The 16,929-nt window shown below is 63.2% G+C and overlaps 2 protein-coding genes across 2 annotated transcripts; one reads left to right on the top strand and one right to left on the bottom strand.

The window, feature by feature from the left end:
• The first annotated feature begins 4,616 nt into the window (after positions 1 to 4,616).
• Positions 4,617 to 11,105, top strand: Tmie (transmembrane inner ear). Its single transcript, XM_048334421.1, has 4 exons — positions 4,617 to 4,712; positions 7,335 to 7,452; positions 10,420 to 10,569; positions 11,005 to 11,105. Exons 1-4 carry the CDS (start codon positions 4,617 to 4,619, stop codon positions 11,103 to 11,105), a joined length of 465 nt encoding a protein of 154 aa, XP_048190378.1.
• A 535-nt stretch (positions 11,106 to 11,640) lies between these two features.
• Prss50 (serine protease 50) lies at positions 11,641 to 15,570 on the bottom strand. The gene is made up of 6 exons (XM_048334454.1): positions 15,457 to 15,570; positions 15,197 to 15,353; positions 14,629 to 14,791; positions 13,716 to 13,999; positions 12,880 to 13,046; positions 11,641 to 11,877 (listed from the first exon to the last, which is right to left on the bottom strand). Exons 1-6 carry the CDS (start codon positions 15,568 to 15,570, stop codon positions 11,641 to 11,643), a joined length of 1,122 nt encoding a protein of 373 aa, XP_048190411.1.
• Positions 15,571 to 16,929: the final 1,359 nt, after the last annotated feature.

Here is a 16,929-nt window from a genome sequence, read left to right as displayed (position 1 = left end):
TATGGAGCCCTAGAGACCCCCGACAGGGCTTACGACTTTGGGGTCCAGAACCTAGTGGAGAGGCGTCCTCAGGACTCTGGCCCCGAGCCCAGACATTCCTGCCCCACCTTTCCTGCCTCCAATTCCGTTGTGGGGAAGCGTGCGGTTCTGGGAGGGAGAGGCAGAAGGGGGAAGTGGCCGCAGCCCCTGGGGGGGTCACGTAGGGGGCTCGAGGCTAAGTTCAGGCAGTCCAGAAGAGTCCAGGAAGAGGTCAGGATGACACGAGAGTCACTTGGGACCTCACCGATGTTTCCGGAAACATCGTGGGGCAAGCCTGTTCCCACGGCTTTGAATCCCCACCCCACCCCCGGGTCCAGGACCCCACCCATCGGCGGCAGGAGAGGTTCCCCAGCTCGGTCACACCCCAGTTTATCCCTCAGCTCCGTTCCAGTCTGGGATTTTATCGCCTCCTGGTGACAGGAGGATTCCACTAGAACAGAGCTTCTCAAGCTACTGCGGTGGGGAAGAGGGGTACGGCAGAGGGGCCTCATGCCTGTCATCCTAGCTACTCAGGAGGATCTAGGTTCAAAGCCAGCTGGGGAAGGACAAGTTTGTAAGACTCTCCTCTCTCCAATGAACAGCGGCAACAACAACAACAAGAACAAAAGCCAGGAGTGGAGCTAGGGTTCAAGTGCTAGAGTGCTGTAGCCTTGAGCCCAGAAAGCTCACAGACAGGACTTGGGAAGGTGGGGCTCACCGGGGGCGGGGCCCCAGACAGAGGCGGCTGGTTGTGGCCTGCACAGGTGAGTCAGCGGCCACGGTCCCACCGGGTGCCCGTCTACACAGCCGTCGGTGGCTGCCTTCCGGAGGGATCGAGCCACATTAGGGGTCCCCCCCCGCCCCGGGGGACAGGGTGACCACCAGAGGGGTGGGGGGCGGGGGGGCTCTCAGGTCACCTCCTCTTGGCACCCCACTCTGATTATATATATCTATATATCCTGGTCGTACTGCCACTACCAATCTTCATTCTAGGCTGCCCTGGGGGGGGGGTCCCCCCATTCCGATGCAGGCAGGGGCCAGTGCAGAGACGCCCTCCCCCTCGCCCCCCACGCCACCACAAGTGCCCTTCCACCACCTCCCCTCTTACCCTGGACGTCTGCCCCCCCCTTCTGCTCCCAGTCCACCACCCCCCCCACGCCTTCTTCGGTCCCAGATGCCAAGTATAGAGCGGGGTGGGCCCCGAGTGGGGGCCCTCGTACCCCGCCCCGCCCCGCCCCGCCCCACCCCACCCCGCCCGCCCCAGCCGTCGGGAGCAGCGCCCCGGCTCCAGAGGCGGAGGGGAAACCTCCTCGCCCCGGGACAGGCGATCGATCCCCCGCGTCCCCGGTCCCCGCCCGCGCCCCACCTGGCTGCGGGGTGCGCGGGGCAGAGCCGATCCCGCCGCCGCCGGTGCCCCCCGCCCCCCACACCCGGCGGGAAGCACCCCGCCCTCCTCACCTGCGCGCCGCGGCCATCCCCGAGCCCGCCCGCCCGCCGGCGGCATCCGCCCCGCCCTGCCGGCTGGCCACGCCCCTCCGGGGAGGAGCACGCCCCTTCCCATTGGCCGACCCTCCCCGTGCGGCCACGCCCCTTCCCGCGGGCTCCTCCCCCCGCCCGGCTGGAGACTACGCCCTTCCCATTGGCAGCCCCTCCCGCCGGCCCCGCCCCCACCGGGCACCCCGGGCCTTCCCATTGGCGGCGGCTCTGCCCCGGCTGGCCCCGCCCCTCCAGGAGGCCCCGCCCCCGCCGGGCACCCCGGGCCTTCCCATTGGCGGCGGCTCTGCCCCGGCTGGCCCCGCCCCTCCCGCCGGCCCCGCCCCCGCCGGGCACCCCGGGGCCTTCCCATTGGCGGCGGCTCTGCCCCGGCTGGCCCCGCCCCTCCCGGAGGCCACGCCCCGCCGCCCGCGGGCAGCGCGCTGACCTCGGTGCGGTCCACTCGGCCCCCGGGCCTCGGAACCCCTGGGGCGGAGGACTCAGCACCGATCACCCCCGCCAGCCCTCAGCCGAGTGCTGGGTTTTTTTTTTTCCCCTGCTGGGAACCGGCTCGAAACCACCCACCCTCGAGATCTCCGCCTCCCGAGGAGCGAGGGTGACAGGCCCGGAGCCGCCGGCGGCTGTCTCTCCGCTCCGGCTGCAAAGCCGGTTTTTATTATCTGCAAAATGGGGCAAGATCTGCCCAGCCTTTCCCTCCTTGTTCCTGGCTGGGGACCGGGTCAGGGCCTCCGGGTTCCTGGTGGTGCGCAGAGAACTGACTTTACTGGGTCAACCTGCTCTTGATCCCTTTGCAACCCAAAGCCACCCCCCCCCAGTCCCTTACGGATGGGGGTGTCAAGTCCTGCAGACCCAGGCCGGCTCAGAGACCGCAGGCCTGTGTGGGCTAACCTGTGCCCCGTGAACCCTCACTTACTGAACCTCTCTTTTTTTTTTAATTTGCCAGTCCCCGGGCTTGAACTCAGGGGCCTGGGCGCTGTCCCTGAGCTCTTTTGCTCAAGGCTAGCGCTCTACCACTTAGAGTCCCGGCGCTACTTCCAGTTTTCTGGTGATTCACTGGAGATAAGCATCTCACGGACTTTCCTGTCCGGGCTTGGCTTTGAACCGCGATCCTCAGATCTCAGCCTCCTGAGTAGCTGGGATGACGGGCGGGCGTGAGCCGCCAGTGCCCGACTGGCACCTGTGATTCTGGAGACACGAAGAGTCCCATGGAGGCGCTCAGGAAGCAGACCACAACACAATCCCCTACACATCAGTATCTTGGCACACACGCATTTGGTCACCCATGCCCAGGTTTGGCCCTGGCCCCTGCGCTATTCTTAGCTGGGCCTAGGGCCAACAAGTTCAAGGACAGCCAGCTCCCAGCAGGCCCAGCCTCTGTGTCCCACTCCTGCTCCAGGCAAAGTCCACAACGGACATGAACCCCCACCTTGAGCCCCAGAATTAAATCCCAAGTTTCAGGGAGTCGGGCTGCAAAGGAGAAGTGTTTCTAGGCTGGTCCCGGGACTTCAGTCCAGGGCCCGGGTGCTGTCCCTGAGGGTCTTTATTGCAGTCTACCGTTTGCGCGACATCTCCAGCACGTTGGTGGTTCGTTGGAGGGGAGAGTTTCATGGACTTCCCTCCGAATCCCGATCCTCAGATCTCAGCCTCCTGAGTAGCTAGGATGACAGGCGTGAGCGTTGCCAGCACCCGGCTCATTGCCCACTTTTCTTGGCTTCTAACCTCCCACCCAAAAGGCCCTGGAGTCTGGATGAGGTCCCTACAGGAAACTCACAGGCGCTAAAAATAGTATGAGAGAGACAAGCAGTCTTCTGTGGGCCAGCGCCTGTGCCACCAGGCAGGGAGGGAGGGACACTGCCTTTTAAGGGAGCCAGGCTGGAGTCAAGCCTAGGACCCGGAGCTCCCTCCCCCCCGGCTAGGGATTGATGGACACCGTTGGGGATGCGGTGCAGGGCATAAGGCAATGTGGTAAGAACGGGAAGCAGGCCAGGTGCTCACGCCTGTAATCCCAGCTACTCGAGAGACTTGAGATGGGAAGATCACGGTTTGAAGCCAGCCCAGGCAGGAAAATCTGGGAGACTCTTATCTCCGATGAACTTCCAGGAAACTCGATGTGGTGCTGGGGCTCAAAGTGGCAGAGCGCTGCTAGCCTTGAGCACAGAAAGCTTAGCCCTGAGTTCAAGCCCACAACTGACCCCCCCCCCCCCCACACACACACAAAAGTTAAGGGACAGTGCCTAGGTTCTAATTTCAAGGCCCAGGACTAGCAAGAAAGAAGAGAGAGAGAGAGAGAGAGAGAGAGAGAGAGAGAGAGGGGAGGGGGGAAAGAGGAAGGAGGAAGTTTAAAGTCAGTGTCAAGGCTCAGACAAGGGCAGACGCGGAGCCAGTAGGATCAGAAAACGGACCCTCCAGCCCTCCCAAGGGCTTGCTATACCGGAAAAGATGCTGGCTCTTTCCAGAACCTACCATGACGCCGGTCACGGGCCGCACACACCATTCCCCTCTCTCCAGTTCTGGTATTCAGAGTGACCAGAGAGCCATTTCTGGGCAGGAAGCCAGCCACGGACATCCCTGAGCGCCTGTCGCCATGGCGACCTGCCTGCTTCTGCCCAGCCCCCCCCCCAACACCCCCCACCACCACCCATCCAAGTCCAGGACCATTTTATTTTCCCCCCTTAATTTGGAAGGTCAGCACGGGAAGGGCTTCTGAGATCAGCAGATTCCAACCCTCTCCACGTGATCCACCAGGAGAAACTGAGGCTGGAGTGAGGAAGGGGGGAAACCTGTTGATGAGGAAGGGTTTTGCCTCTCACCCGTCCTCTCCTCTTCCCACTCCCCCCACCCCCCCATCCCCCAGCCCGGGGCCTGTATCTCGGAGGAGTCCGTGGATGGAGGGATGGAGATAGGGGTGGGTGGAGTCTGGGAGTCTGGCCGCCCCTCCCCGCGCCCCACGGAGAGGACGATCCTGGAGAGGAACTTAACCCTGAGGATGAATAATTGATGCTGGCTCCTCCTCCCCCCCCCCACCACACCCTGCCACCTGCCAGGGGCCCCCTGCGGCCCAGCCCGGCAGCCGTGGGTACCCAGCGGCGGCGGCGGCGGTGGAGATGGCCCGGCCATGGCCAGGCTCGGGGAGGCTCTGGGCGCTGGGCAGCGCCATGCTGGGGACGTGCCTAGCCCGGGCGGCCGCCCAGCTGGTGGAGGTGAGACCGGCTGGGAGGGAGGAGGAGGGCGTAGGAAGGTCGATTGGGGGTGGGGGAAAGAGGACCTGAGGCGATCCGACCCCCTGGGGCGTCCCCCAGCCCCTTTGGGACTTAGTCCTCGCTTGAGTCTTAGCACCCCATTTTAGGGACGTTCCTCTTCAGATCTAAGGGACTCAGTCCAACGGGGCGGGGTTTGGGGGGGGGCTGATGGCAGATACAACCCCTACCCATCAGCTCACGTTGGGGTTTTTTAATTTTTGTTGGGGCGGGGGAGACAGTACTTAGGCTTGAACTTAGGACCTGGGCGCTGTCTGTCCCTGAGTTTTATTTTTTATTTTTGCCCCAAGGCCAGTGCTCTACCACTTGAGCCCACAGTTCTACTTCTGGCTGGGGGGGGGGGGGGGGCGGGAGGGGATTCCTTAAAGAGCCGCGTGGGCTTTTCCTGCCCAGGCTGATTTCGAACCACGATCCTCGGGTCTCAGCCTCCTGAGTAGCTAAGATGCCAGGCGTGACTTGTCACCTGGTCTTTGGTTTCATGCAGGATTGGGGGCGGGGGGCGGGCAGGGGAGACACACAGAGGGTGGGACTAAAAACTTCTTGGGGTACTCTTAGAGGAAATAGCCTCAGAGGTAGGGCTTGGGTACCAAAGCCTAACTGGGGATCCATCTGCAGTTTCTCTGGTCTCCCCCCCAGCCCCCCATTCCTGGAGGTAACAAAATGTAAGGCCAGGGAGGAAAGGCCCGAGAGCAAAGGCCAGGGTGGAGTGAGGGATGGAGGCCAGGGCAGGCAGAGTACAGGGGACGGAGGTTCGAGCGAGGCTCCCGGGGTGGGGGTTGGGTGGGGCTCAGCCTCCAAGGGACGGCACAAGATGAGGAAGACGGAGCCCAGTTCTGGGCCTGGGAGGGCACAGCTCTGAGCTGGATCTGAGGGGGCAGGCCAGGGTGGCCCGTCCAGGCTGCCGGGGGTGGGGTGGGGAGGGGAGGCGGAGCCGGGCGGCCGCTGGCTGGCATCTCGTGTGTCGCTGGCTCCTCCGGTGTCTCTGTAAGGGGAGCCGGGCTGGCCGGGGCCCCGTGGAGACGCCTTGGGCCCTTCACCGGCTGGGGAGAGGAACCGAGCTGGCCTGGGTTGCGGGGGGCACTGGGGGTTGGAGGGGTTGAAGCTCAGCATTCTTCCACTGCAAGAACTCATCTCCCAAGGCGTCAGAGGACATTTGGGGGCCGTGATGCCCGGCCTCTGTCCCCGGCCAGAGCGAGGCCCGGTGTCTTCCTCCGGGGAGCACTGGAGAGAGGAGCCAGGCTGGGATCCGTGTCTCTGCCCAACCCAACCCCCCCATCCTGCTGTAGGCTCTCAAAGAGGCAGAGCCGAGGGGCCTGGCTATTGCCTGCTCCCCCCGCCCAAGCACCCCATCAGAAAGAAGGAATGGGGGCTGGGGATATGGCCTAGTGGCAAGAGTGCCTGCCTCATATACATGAGGCCCTGGGTTCGATTCCCCAGCACCACATATGCAGAAAATGGCCAGAAGTGGCGCTGTGGCTCAAGTGGCAGAGTGCTAGCCTTGAGCAAAAAGAAGCTCAAGGGACAGTGCCCAGGCCCCGAGTTCGAGCCCCAGGACTGGAAAGAAGGAAGAAAAAAAAAAACCCAAGGCATGATGGTGAGCCCCTAAACCGTGGGGGGAAGAGCCCTGCCCCTATCAGACCCTGCGGGGGTAACGAGGCGGGTCAACACCCAAAGGAAGAAGGTGATTGGCTGCGTTCCGGTACAGCTGCGTTTACACGGCCTGGCCTCCAGGTGTCGCCGGTGGATTATGCTACTGTACCCAGGCCCACGTGGGTCCTGGGGTAATTAGGCCGCCTTCTGGGCAGTGACTTTGAAATAAAGCCACCCACGTGGCACGGCGAAGGTGACCGAGCATCTGAGTCTGGGGAGGCAAACACCAAGGCCAAAACCAGCCCACCAGGGCACCGCAGGCCCGGCCTGGCCTCTAGCCTTGGTCCTAAGACTCCCCCCCCCCCCCAACACACCCCAACCTTTCCCGGCCACCTGTGGGTGGCGGGGCGGCTTGGGCGGATGACACTGGGGCTTCAGCTTCGGCTGGGACAGGCCGTCTAGGCTTATTTCCTCCGGATTTGGGGCCATCTTGTCCGAAACCAGGAACCTAAGCCGGGCAGCGGGTGGCCCGGGCCTAATCATCCCAGGTCCTCAGCAGGCTGAGATCCGAGGAGCGCGGTTCAAAGCCAGCCGGGGCAGGGAAGCCCGTGAGACCTCTCATCTCCAGTGAACCCCCCTCTCCACCCCACCCCCCCCCCCCGGGAAACAGGAAGCGAGGGCTCAACGTGGCGGAGCGCTAGCCGACCTCGAGCGAGAGAGCTCGGGACGGCAAAGACATAGTTCAAGCCCAGGACTGGCACAAAAACAATCAACCCGGACCCTCCCGAGGTCTAGGGGTGCTGGTGGGGAAAATGCCCCCCACCCCCCACCCCCAAAATAAAACAGAATTTTAGGAAGTTGTGAAATCGTAAGACTTGGGGCCTTAGTGACACTTGGGGCCTCTCGGGCTGGCCTCTACCTCGGCTCACTTTCTCTCTCTCTCTCTCTCTCTCTCTCTCGACCCCCCCCCACTAGCCCAGCACAGCCCCCCCCAAGCCCAAGCCCCCTCCACTGACCAAGGAGACCGTGGTGTTCTGGGACATGCGCCTATGGCACGTGGTGGGCATCTTTTCGCTCTTCGTGCTGTCCATCAGTGAGTACCCCGCGTTCCCCGGCCCAGCACCCCCTAAATCCCCCCTCGACACCCTCCCCCCCGCCGCCCCCCCCGCCCCGTCCCCCCTCCAACCCCCTTACAGACCCCACCCTGGGGCCTCGAGAGCAGCAATTCCGGGCAGTATAAACAGGCCGCGCGCCCACAGAGGGGGCCCCCCCCGCCGCCGTCGTGGTTTCTGGCACCTCCTCATCCAATCCACACAGCGTCCCCTCCGCCCCCCACCCCCCCCACCCCCGGTGTGGATGGCTGACAAGCCCGTGGTGACCCCAAACTTTTTTTTTTTTTCTCTACCGGACCCGAGGAGGCAGCCACAGGGCAATTACGGTAATTACAGGGGACTCCGGGCTAAAATCGAAGACGTGTCATTTTTCCCCCCCGATGGCTGGCTGGCCTCCCCAAAGCTTTTCTTGAAGCGGGGCCAGTTCAGAAACTCCACATACCCAGGGGCCCCCCCCCAAGCAAGGCCACCACCCAGAGGCGCCCAGATGTGTGGCAGATGTGTCTCTCCCGGGCTTGGAGCCCTGTCTTGTCGCATGCCATTTCCCAGGAGCGCCTTACACGCGCGTGTGTCCATGCAGAGCAGAGGGCCCTGTCCTCAGCTGGGACCTGAGTGTTTCATTATTTCCTCTCTCTCTCTCTCTCTCTCTCTCTCTCTGTCTCTCTGTGGCAACACTAGGGCTTGAACTCGGGGCCTAGGCACTGTCTCTTAGCTAGGCTCTTCTTTAATTTTCGCTCAAGGCTGGCGAGCTACCATACGTCTAACCTTCGGGTTCTTGCTGGTTTGTCCCCCCATTTTCCTGCCCACGCTGGTTCTGAGCCGTGATCCTCAGATCTCAGCCTCCTGAGTAGCCAGGGTGACAGGCGGGAGCCGCCGGCTCTCCAGGGTTTTTTGTTTGTTTCTGTTTTTGTTTGGGACCCAACAGGGGCTTGAACTCAGGGCCTGGTGCTAACCCTCGGCCTTTTTTTTTCAAGGCTGGCACACTACCATTTTTTGGCCAGTCCTGGGGCTTGGACTCAGGGCCTGAGCGCTGTCCCTGGCTTCTTCCCGCTCAAGGCTAGCACTCTGCCACTTGAGCCACAGCGCCACTTCTGGCCGTTTTCTGTCTATGTGATGCTGGGGAATCGAACCCAGGGCTTCAAGTATACGAGGCGAGCGCTCTTGCCACTAGGCCCTATCCCCAGCGCCCACACTACCATTGAGCCATACCTCCACTCCCAGCATTTTGCTGGTTCGTTGGAGGTGAGAGTCTCACTGATTTCTTTTTTTTCCCCTGCTCAGTCTGCCTTCAAACCTATGAGTCTCCAATCTCAGCCTCCTGCATAGCTGGGTGATTTAAGTGAGCCCCCCCCGCCCCCCGCTTCGGGGAATTTCCAGCCGCAAAGTCCCAGGCTTGGCCTGAACCCCTCTGCCTTCCTGTCAGAGTGAGGGTCTCGATTTGGAAAATGGAGACAGAGAGAGAGAGAGAGAGAGAGAGAGAGCGCTGCTTGAAACACAGGCTAGCTGGAGTGGCTGCCAGGCTCTCCAGGCAAGGGGGGTGGGCATGAGGCTCCACAGGAAGACTCGGATAAGCCCTGCGGGTGGGTCATCTTCCTTGCATAGGGACACGAAGGTTTGCACGTAAGATCTAGCACCACAGGGGTGGGAATGTGGCTCAGTGGCAGAGCGCTCGCCTGCCTAGCAGGCATGAAGCCCTGGGTTCCATTCCTCAGCACCACATATATAGGAGAAGCCGGAAGTGGCGCTGTGGCTCAAGTGGTAGAGCGCTAGCCTTGAGATGCTCAAGGGACGGTGCCCGCGGGGGTCCTGAGTTCAAGATCTAGCGGCGGTAGCTCAAGCCTGTCATCCTTAGCTAATCAGGAGGATGGGACCTGAAGATGGCAGTTCAAAGCCAGCCTGGGCAGGGAGATTCTTATCACCAATGTACCACACACACACACACACACACACACACTGATCCCAGAGGGTGCTCCTCCAACCAAGCTACACAGATCTGCTCTACTTCCCCCTAAAATAGGCCTAGTGTTTCCTGCCTGGGCCCCTTCGAACCCCCCCAAGCTTTTTGCCAGGAAGTGTTGTTGTCTGTCGTCCGATTTATAATAGAAACCAGTCCCACAGTTCCACATCTCTCCCCTCGGGCGAGGGCCAAGGTGGTCAGACTGTGGGGGCCTTAGAAAAATAAACTCAGCCCAGCCCCAGCTCTAACCTGCCCTGCCCAGAACCAGGCAAAGCCCGCCCCGTACCCTGGGCCCAGTGGGTGTGGGTGCGACTGCTACGCGCCGGAAAACCAACTCCTGGAATAACTGTGTCTCTTTTTGAGACCAACACCCCAGGACAAGGTCTGGTTCCTTCCTTCCCACAGCCTGAGGGGGGCCCAGGCTTGTCCACGGGCAAGTCGAGAAGGGGCATGGCCATGTCCCTTGGGGTGTCTGAGGCAGCTCTGGCTTTGCTCTCAGGAGCCTCGGACGGGAAACCTGCCACGGACAAGGTACCAACCCAGAGGCGTGGGTCGAAAATACAGGATGGCTCCGAGAATCAATCATTAAGAGCCATGACCTAAGTCCCTCCTCCCATCTTGCCCTCGGGCATCTGGTATCTTCAGACAGACACTCCCCCCCGCCCCCCGCCCCCAGGTCCACGGCTTTGACGACCTAATTCCAGGGCCAGTGCAAGATAAAAATAGGACACTCTTACTTCCAAATAATTGAGCACTGAAGCTCACACCTGTAATCCCAGCTACTGAGGGGGCTGAGATCTGAGGATTGCCGTTCAAAGCCAGCTCAGAAGTAAAAGGGGGGGGTATGGCTCCCGTGGCAGGGTGCTAGCCAAGGCCCTGAGTTCAAGCCCCGGTACCAACACACACACACACACACACACACACACACACACACACACACACACCCCACTATGCCTCAGCTCCAGCCCACCCTGCTACGTTTTCTTCACAGTCATCACCTTATGCTGTGTCTTCAACTGCCGAGTTCCACGCACCCGGAAAGAGATCGAGGCCCGGTACCTCCAGAGAAAGGCAGCCAAGATGTACACGGACAAGCTCGAGACCGTACCCCCCCTTAATGAGCTCACAGAAATCCCGGGAGGTGGGTAAGACGCCGGGGCTGAGCCGGCCAGTTCCCCAGTTCAGCTGTCCTCCACCTGCCGGCAGCAGGACCCAGCTGGGCCATCTGCTCACACCTGCTCACACCTGCTCACACCTACTCAGGAGGCTGAGAGGTGGTGATCAGGGTTTGAAGCCGGCGCAGGGGCAGGGACGCCCACGAGGTCAGTGTGTCTCATCACGGTCTGTCGGGTGCGGGGCTTGAACGCAGGGCCTGAGCGCTGTCTCTGAGCCTCCTGGTGCTCGGGGTGGGCGCTCTGCGGCTTGAGAGCCACGGCGCCACTTCCGGTTTCGGGGTGGCCGGCTGGAGATGGAATCCCCGATTCCACCCACCCGCCCGCCCGTCCGTGCGTCTCCGGAAGCGGCGCGTGGGAGCCCGTGCCGCCGCTGCGTTCTGACCCGCTGTCCCTACCCACAGAGGAGAAGAAGAAGAAGAAGAAGGACAGCGTGGACACGGTGGCCATCAAGGTAGAGGAGGACGAGAAGAACGAAGCCAAGAAGAAGAAGGGGGAGAAATGAGGGACGCGGCCGAGACCTTAACGCGGCGGCTGGCGGAGCCGGAGCCCTCGCCCAGACGTTCGGGTGCCTGCGCTCTCGAGCTCACCGACGGGCCACGGGAGCCGCGAGCGCAGGGGAAACCGAGGCCCTGTCCCGCTGTGCGCACGGGGTGGCCCGCCACGGCCCACCCGCGCTTCCTGCCAGCCAGGGGGGGCTGCGGGGCCTCTGGGTCGCCCGAGGCAAGGCTCCGGCTGCCTGGGGGACAGCCCCAGGCCTTGGTGGGCTGAGGGAGCCCCCAACAACAGAAGAACCCCCCGACCCAGCAGATGCGCTGGGTCCCCGGGGGCTTGAACTCGGGGCCCGAGCACGGTTCCCTGAGCCTCGCTGTGCTCAAGGTCAGCGCTCTACTACTCTGAGCTACACCAGCTGCCCGAGGCCTGCAAAGGACGAGACGTGGGGAAACTGACTGTTTAATCGAGAGCCGGGCGTACATGGCGCACTCGGGGCTGGGGAGGGGAGGGGAGGGAGGGCTGGGGGGGTGGGGACGGACCCGGTGTCACAGAGCCTCCAGGAGGCCAAGGGACAGCGGGAGAGCCAGGAACAGGGCCCTGGACGGGGCCGGCAGGGCCAGGGGCTGCCCGCTCATGCGGTCCCAGATCCACGACTGGTAGGCAGAGACTTTCAGGAAGATGGGCGGGGAGTCGGTCTTGTGGCAGCCGGCACCCCAGCTCACCAGTCCCACCAGATACCAGGAGTCATCGGAGCTGCAGGCCAACGGCTCGCCCGTGGTCTCCTGCAGAGGCGGCAGCGCTGTTATGGAAGGGTCAGGGGCCAGGGCCAGGGCCCCGGCCGGGGCGGGGGGGGGGGGGGAATGGGGGGCTCACGGCTGTCATCCCAGCCACTTGGTAGGCAGACGTGGGAGGAGGACCGTTCACGGCCGGCCCCAGCCCTACGCCCCCACCCCACCCCGCCCCCAGCTTTATATCTGAAGAAATAATAACTCAAGTAAAATAAATCAATAAGATTTTAAAAGGGCTGCAGTCCGGTGCCGGTGGCTCTCGCCTGTCATCCTAGCTACTCCGGAGGCTGAGATCTGAGGATCACAGTTCAAAGCCAGCCCGGGCAGGGAAAGTCTGGGAGACTCTTGTCTCCAACGAACCACTAGGAAAAAAAAAATAAACCCCAGAAGTGGGGCTGTGGCTCGACACAGTAGGACACTCACTCTTACCCCATTCTCTCCTATCTGTCACCCTAGCTACTCAGGAGGCTGGGGTCTGAGGATCGAGGATGGAGGCTCAAAGGCAGCTCCAGGCAGGAAAGTCTCTGTGACTCTTCTCGCCAAGGAACAACCGGAGGCGGGTGGGGGGGGGGGGCGGTGGGAATATAAAGAGCCAGAAGGGGAGCTGTGGCACAAACGCCTAGGCTATGAGTTCAAGCCCCAGGACCCACACAAAGCAACAACAACAAGAAGTGAAGGGAGGAGGATCAAGGAAGGCAAGGTCACGCACGACTCAGTATCTCTAGTTGTTGTTACTCCAGACCTTGGGGGAGGAGCCCCCCCCGCCCCCCCATTAAAGGACACCCTCCCTCTACCTTGCCTTCCCACTTCTCCCATTTCCTCCCTCGCCTCCAACCTCCATCCTCACCCGGTTCCCCCCGGCCTTCCGGTCCCCACCCCCAACTTCAGCTCTGCGTCTTCCCGGGTCCCCTCGGTGGTGACCCTTCTCTCTCCTCTGCCCCCTGCACCCCACCGCCACCCCTTGGGGCGAGGAGAAGAGGCTCCGGGGTTGCTCACGTAGCAGAACTTCTCCCTGTTGATGTCGGAGACGCAGATCATCTGGGGGGTGATGATTCGGACCAGGGACGGGATCTTGGCCGACCTGTGGTAGAAGTCCTCGCACTTCTGGCTGTTCAAGATGACCACTTCCCTCTCCTGGATGGTCCGGAACTGGGGCAGCGCGCCTGGGCCGCAAAGCCGCGCTTAGCCTTGGCTTGTCTGTTTCCGACGTCGACCGAGTCTTGCCTCCGTCACTTGGTGCCATCCCTCTGCTCCCCCCCCCGCCCCCCACCCTGTCCACTTTGTGTGCCGCACGGCAGCCACAGAGCAGAGCCATCGACCGCCCCCACCCCCACCCCCGGCTATGCCTTGAGACTGGCATGGTAGCTGCCACCTGTAATATCAGCGACTTGGTAGGCAGACATGGGAGAATCGCTGGTCACAGCCAGCCCCACCCCCACCAAAAAACCCACCGTTTTATATCTGAAGAAATAATAACCACAGTAAGATAAAAAAAAAATACAGTTAAGAAAAAAAGGACCGAAGTCCGGTGTGGTGGCTCACGCCTGTCATCCTAGCTTACTCAAGGAGGGCTGAGATCCGAGGATCACAGTTCAAAACCAACCCCGGGCGGGAAAATCCATCAGACTCTCATCTCCAATGAACCGCTAGAAAAACCAGGGCGCTCGCTTTGAGCACGTCAGCTCGGGGGCAGCACCTGGGTCCTGAGTTCAAGCCCCGCTTGACCAGCAAGATCAACGTACCCCCCGAGAATCCACATCCCCGAGGGCACCAAGTCCTCTCTCTCCCCCCCACCCCCTTGCCTCCCTGGCGTGGGGAAAGCTGTGACTCACCGACGGCCCTGGGGTAGCCCCAGCCCGTGACGGCGCAGACGGATTTATCCTCCACCTCGAACTCCAGGCCCGGCAGGCAGATGGGCCACACGTGGTCGTCGTACTTGAGCGGGCGCTGGAGCTTGAGGAGCCCAATGTTGTTGGACGTGCCCACCCAGGACCAGTACCGCGCGGGCCGGAACCTCCGGTGCACGATGACCTGCAGCACCTGGAGGTCGACGGTCTTCTCCGTCACCTCGTCGAGCCACGGGCTGCCCACTCGCACGGTGTAGTTCATGTCGGGTCTCGGGGGGGGGGGGGAAAGGTGGGGGAGACAGGCGAGTCGAGAGAAGGGCGGAGCCTGTCATCCTAGCTACTCGGGGAGGGAGGCTGAGATCAGAAGATCCCCGGTTCGAAGCCGGCTTGGGCAGAGAAGTCCCCATGAGACTCTCATCTCCCAACGAACCACTCAAGAACCACAAGTGGTGCTGGGGCTCCACGCGGTAGGGCGTCAGCCTTGCCCTGAGGCCCTGCGTTCGAGCCCCGGGACTGGCACGAGGGTTCATGCACACACATGCCCCCCCCCACAGGGTTGATTGACAGCAGGATGACCCAATAAGTGAACAAAAAGGGTGGAGTTAAAGACGTAGGGCAGGAGGAAGTAGCCAAAGGCAGGGACTCCATGCCTTTGCCAAGCAATGACCTTGATGGCACTGAAGGGCAGGAAAGAGGGCAAAGTGTGGGCACAGTCCACACGCCGTACCCCCCGCCCCCACTCTAGGAAGGAAACCTGCAGGGCGCTCAAGCCTCCACCTCCTTCAGAGCCAAGGTGAAGCCTGGGAGCAGGACTGGAGGCGCCACAGAAGTGAACGGGGGGCCCCCCCACCCCACCCCACCCCCAGCACCCATTCCCACCTTGGGGCCCCCAACTCACTGGGTCAAGCAGTGACCCGCGGTCAGCACCCACTGGGAGGCGATGATGGTGCCCGCGCAGACGTGCGTGCTGTTGGCCCGCACGCTCACCATCCAGGGCCACCTCTTGGCCATGGCCTCGGGGTCTCTGAGAGTGGTGTCGCGTTCGTAGGAGAAGCCACAGGCTGGGGAGAGGGAGGGGGGCCCTTCACAGAGGCGCTCGCCCGCCCCGGCCCCCATCCTGGGGCCCTGAGTGTGGGGGGGGGGGAGAGACTCGCCCACAATCTGCCCCCGCCCCTCGACTCCAGCCAGGCCTCTCAAGCCCTCTGCGGCCGAGACCCACCCCCCCTCTTCCCTTCTCTAGAGGGGGGACCCCTCCCTCTCTCTCTGCCAGTCCTGGGCCTTGGACTCAGGGCCTGAGCTCTGTCCCTGGCTTCTTTTTGCTCAAGGCTAGCACTCTGCCACCTGAGCCACAGCGCCCCCTCTGGCCGTTTTCTGTGTCTGCGGCGCTGGGGACTCGAACCCAGGGCCTCACGCGTGCTAGGCCACGCTCCCAGCCCGCCCTCCCCGGGGGGCCCGCGGGGACTCACAGGGGCGCGGGCTGTGGGCGCGGGCCGTGGACCGCAGCCCCGCGGCGGCCGGCGTGGAGGCTTCCTGCGGGGCCCGCGGGGGCGGCGGGGCGCAGCTGGCATTGGGGGCGCAGGCGGCGGCGGGGGGGGGCGCGGGGGGCGCGGGGGGCCAGGCCGCCTGCAAGCGGACAGGAGGGGCCTGGGGTCAGGAGGGGGTGGGAACCCCCCCGCCCCCCCCCGCCCCCCCCCGCCCCCCCCCCGCCCTCCCTCCGCTCACCCGCGGGCCAACGCAGCAGCAGCACCACCACCACCAGCAGCAGGAACCGGGCGTGGGGCGCCGGGGGTTCCCGGTGAGCCGGACTGGGGGGGTCGCGAGTCCCGTACCGGGGCTCCATCCTCCGCCGACGGCCCGACCGTGCCCACTGCGCCTGCGCACGGCGCCCCCTGGAGGCCGCCCACCCTCCCTGCATCGGCGCATGCGCGCACGGCGCCCCCTGGAGCCCGCCCCTGGTACCGGCGCACGCGCGCACGGCGCCCCCTGGAGCCCGCCCCTGGTATCGGCGCACGCGCACACGGCGCCCCCTGGAGCCCGCCCCTGGTATCGGCGCACGCGCACACGGCGCCCCCTGGAGCCTGCCCCGGGTATCGGCGCACGCGCACACGGCGCCCCCTGGAGCCCGCCCTTGGTATCGGCGCACGCGCACACGGCGCCCCCCTGGAGCCTGCCCCCGCCCCTCCCCGCATCGGCGCATGCGCGCACGGTGCCACCTTGAGCCCCCCCCCCCCCAAATATCATCGGCGCATGCGCGCACAGCACCCAAGGAACCCTCGTTCGCAGGAACCTGCACGCCATGCCAGCCGGGTGCGGCGCCCAGACATGAGCACCAGGGGGCGCTCTGATTCCCCCCTTCTCCCCTTCCCCTCCTCCACATACCCCCCTAACCCTCCCCCTCCAAACCTCCTCACACACCCCCACCCCTCAGCACCCCTCTCCCTCCCCCCACCTCCCCACCCCCCCCTTCCTGAGCTCCGAGTAGCTGAGTCTGGCCAAGGGCTTGCACCTCCCAAACACCGGCATGTCCTCCTGTACCCCCCCATGCCCCTCCCTTCCCCCACATCCAGGATCTCCAAACTCACCCCACACCCCCCACCCCACCCCCGCCTCCCCACTTCTTTGCCCCAGGACCTGAGATCCAGCAAAGGAACCTGTTCGCCATGACGTCGGGTTTCCTTTTCTGTTTCTGGCATCAGGTGTGACCTGAGTCTCTTGCTGACTCTTAACTCTACTTTCTTTTTTTCTTTTTGCCAGGCCTGGGGCTCGAACTCAGGGCCCGGGCGCTGTCCCTGAGCTTCTTTGTGCTCAAGGCTAGCGCTCTGCCACTTGAGCCGCAGCGCCACCTCTGGCCTTTTCTGTGCATGTGGTGCTGGGGGAATCGAACCCAGGGCGCTGTGGCTCAAGGTGGTAGAGCTGGTCTTGAGCAGAAAAGCTATCCCTGGACAGTGCCCTGGCCCTGAGGTCGAAGAAGGAGGAGGAGGAGAAGAAGAAACCGAAACTAGAACAGGTCCTTGAATGACCAGATAGAAGAGCATCTTCATTGAACAATTGGAAACAGAACCATACCCTGGGTCTCAGACCCTCCCGGAAATCACTCTTGCACCGATGGGCCCCTTGTCCAATCTCCCCGTCTCCACTTCCCAGCAGACGGGCAGGGAGAAGTTGCCTCTGGGAACCGAACGTCCTGGAGACACGGGGC

This window comes from Perognathus longimembris, chromosome 26 (assembly GCF_023159225.1).
Source record: "Perognathus longimembris pacificus isolate PPM17 chromosome 26, ASM2315922v1, whole genome shotgun sequence".
Taxonomy (NCBI): domain Eukaryota; kingdom Metazoa; phylum Chordata; class Mammalia; order Rodentia; family Heteromyidae; genus Perognathus; species Perognathus longimembris.
The sequence above is the reverse complement of the archived record's forward strand: the minus strand, read 5'-3'. Positions and strand labels throughout refer to the sequence as shown.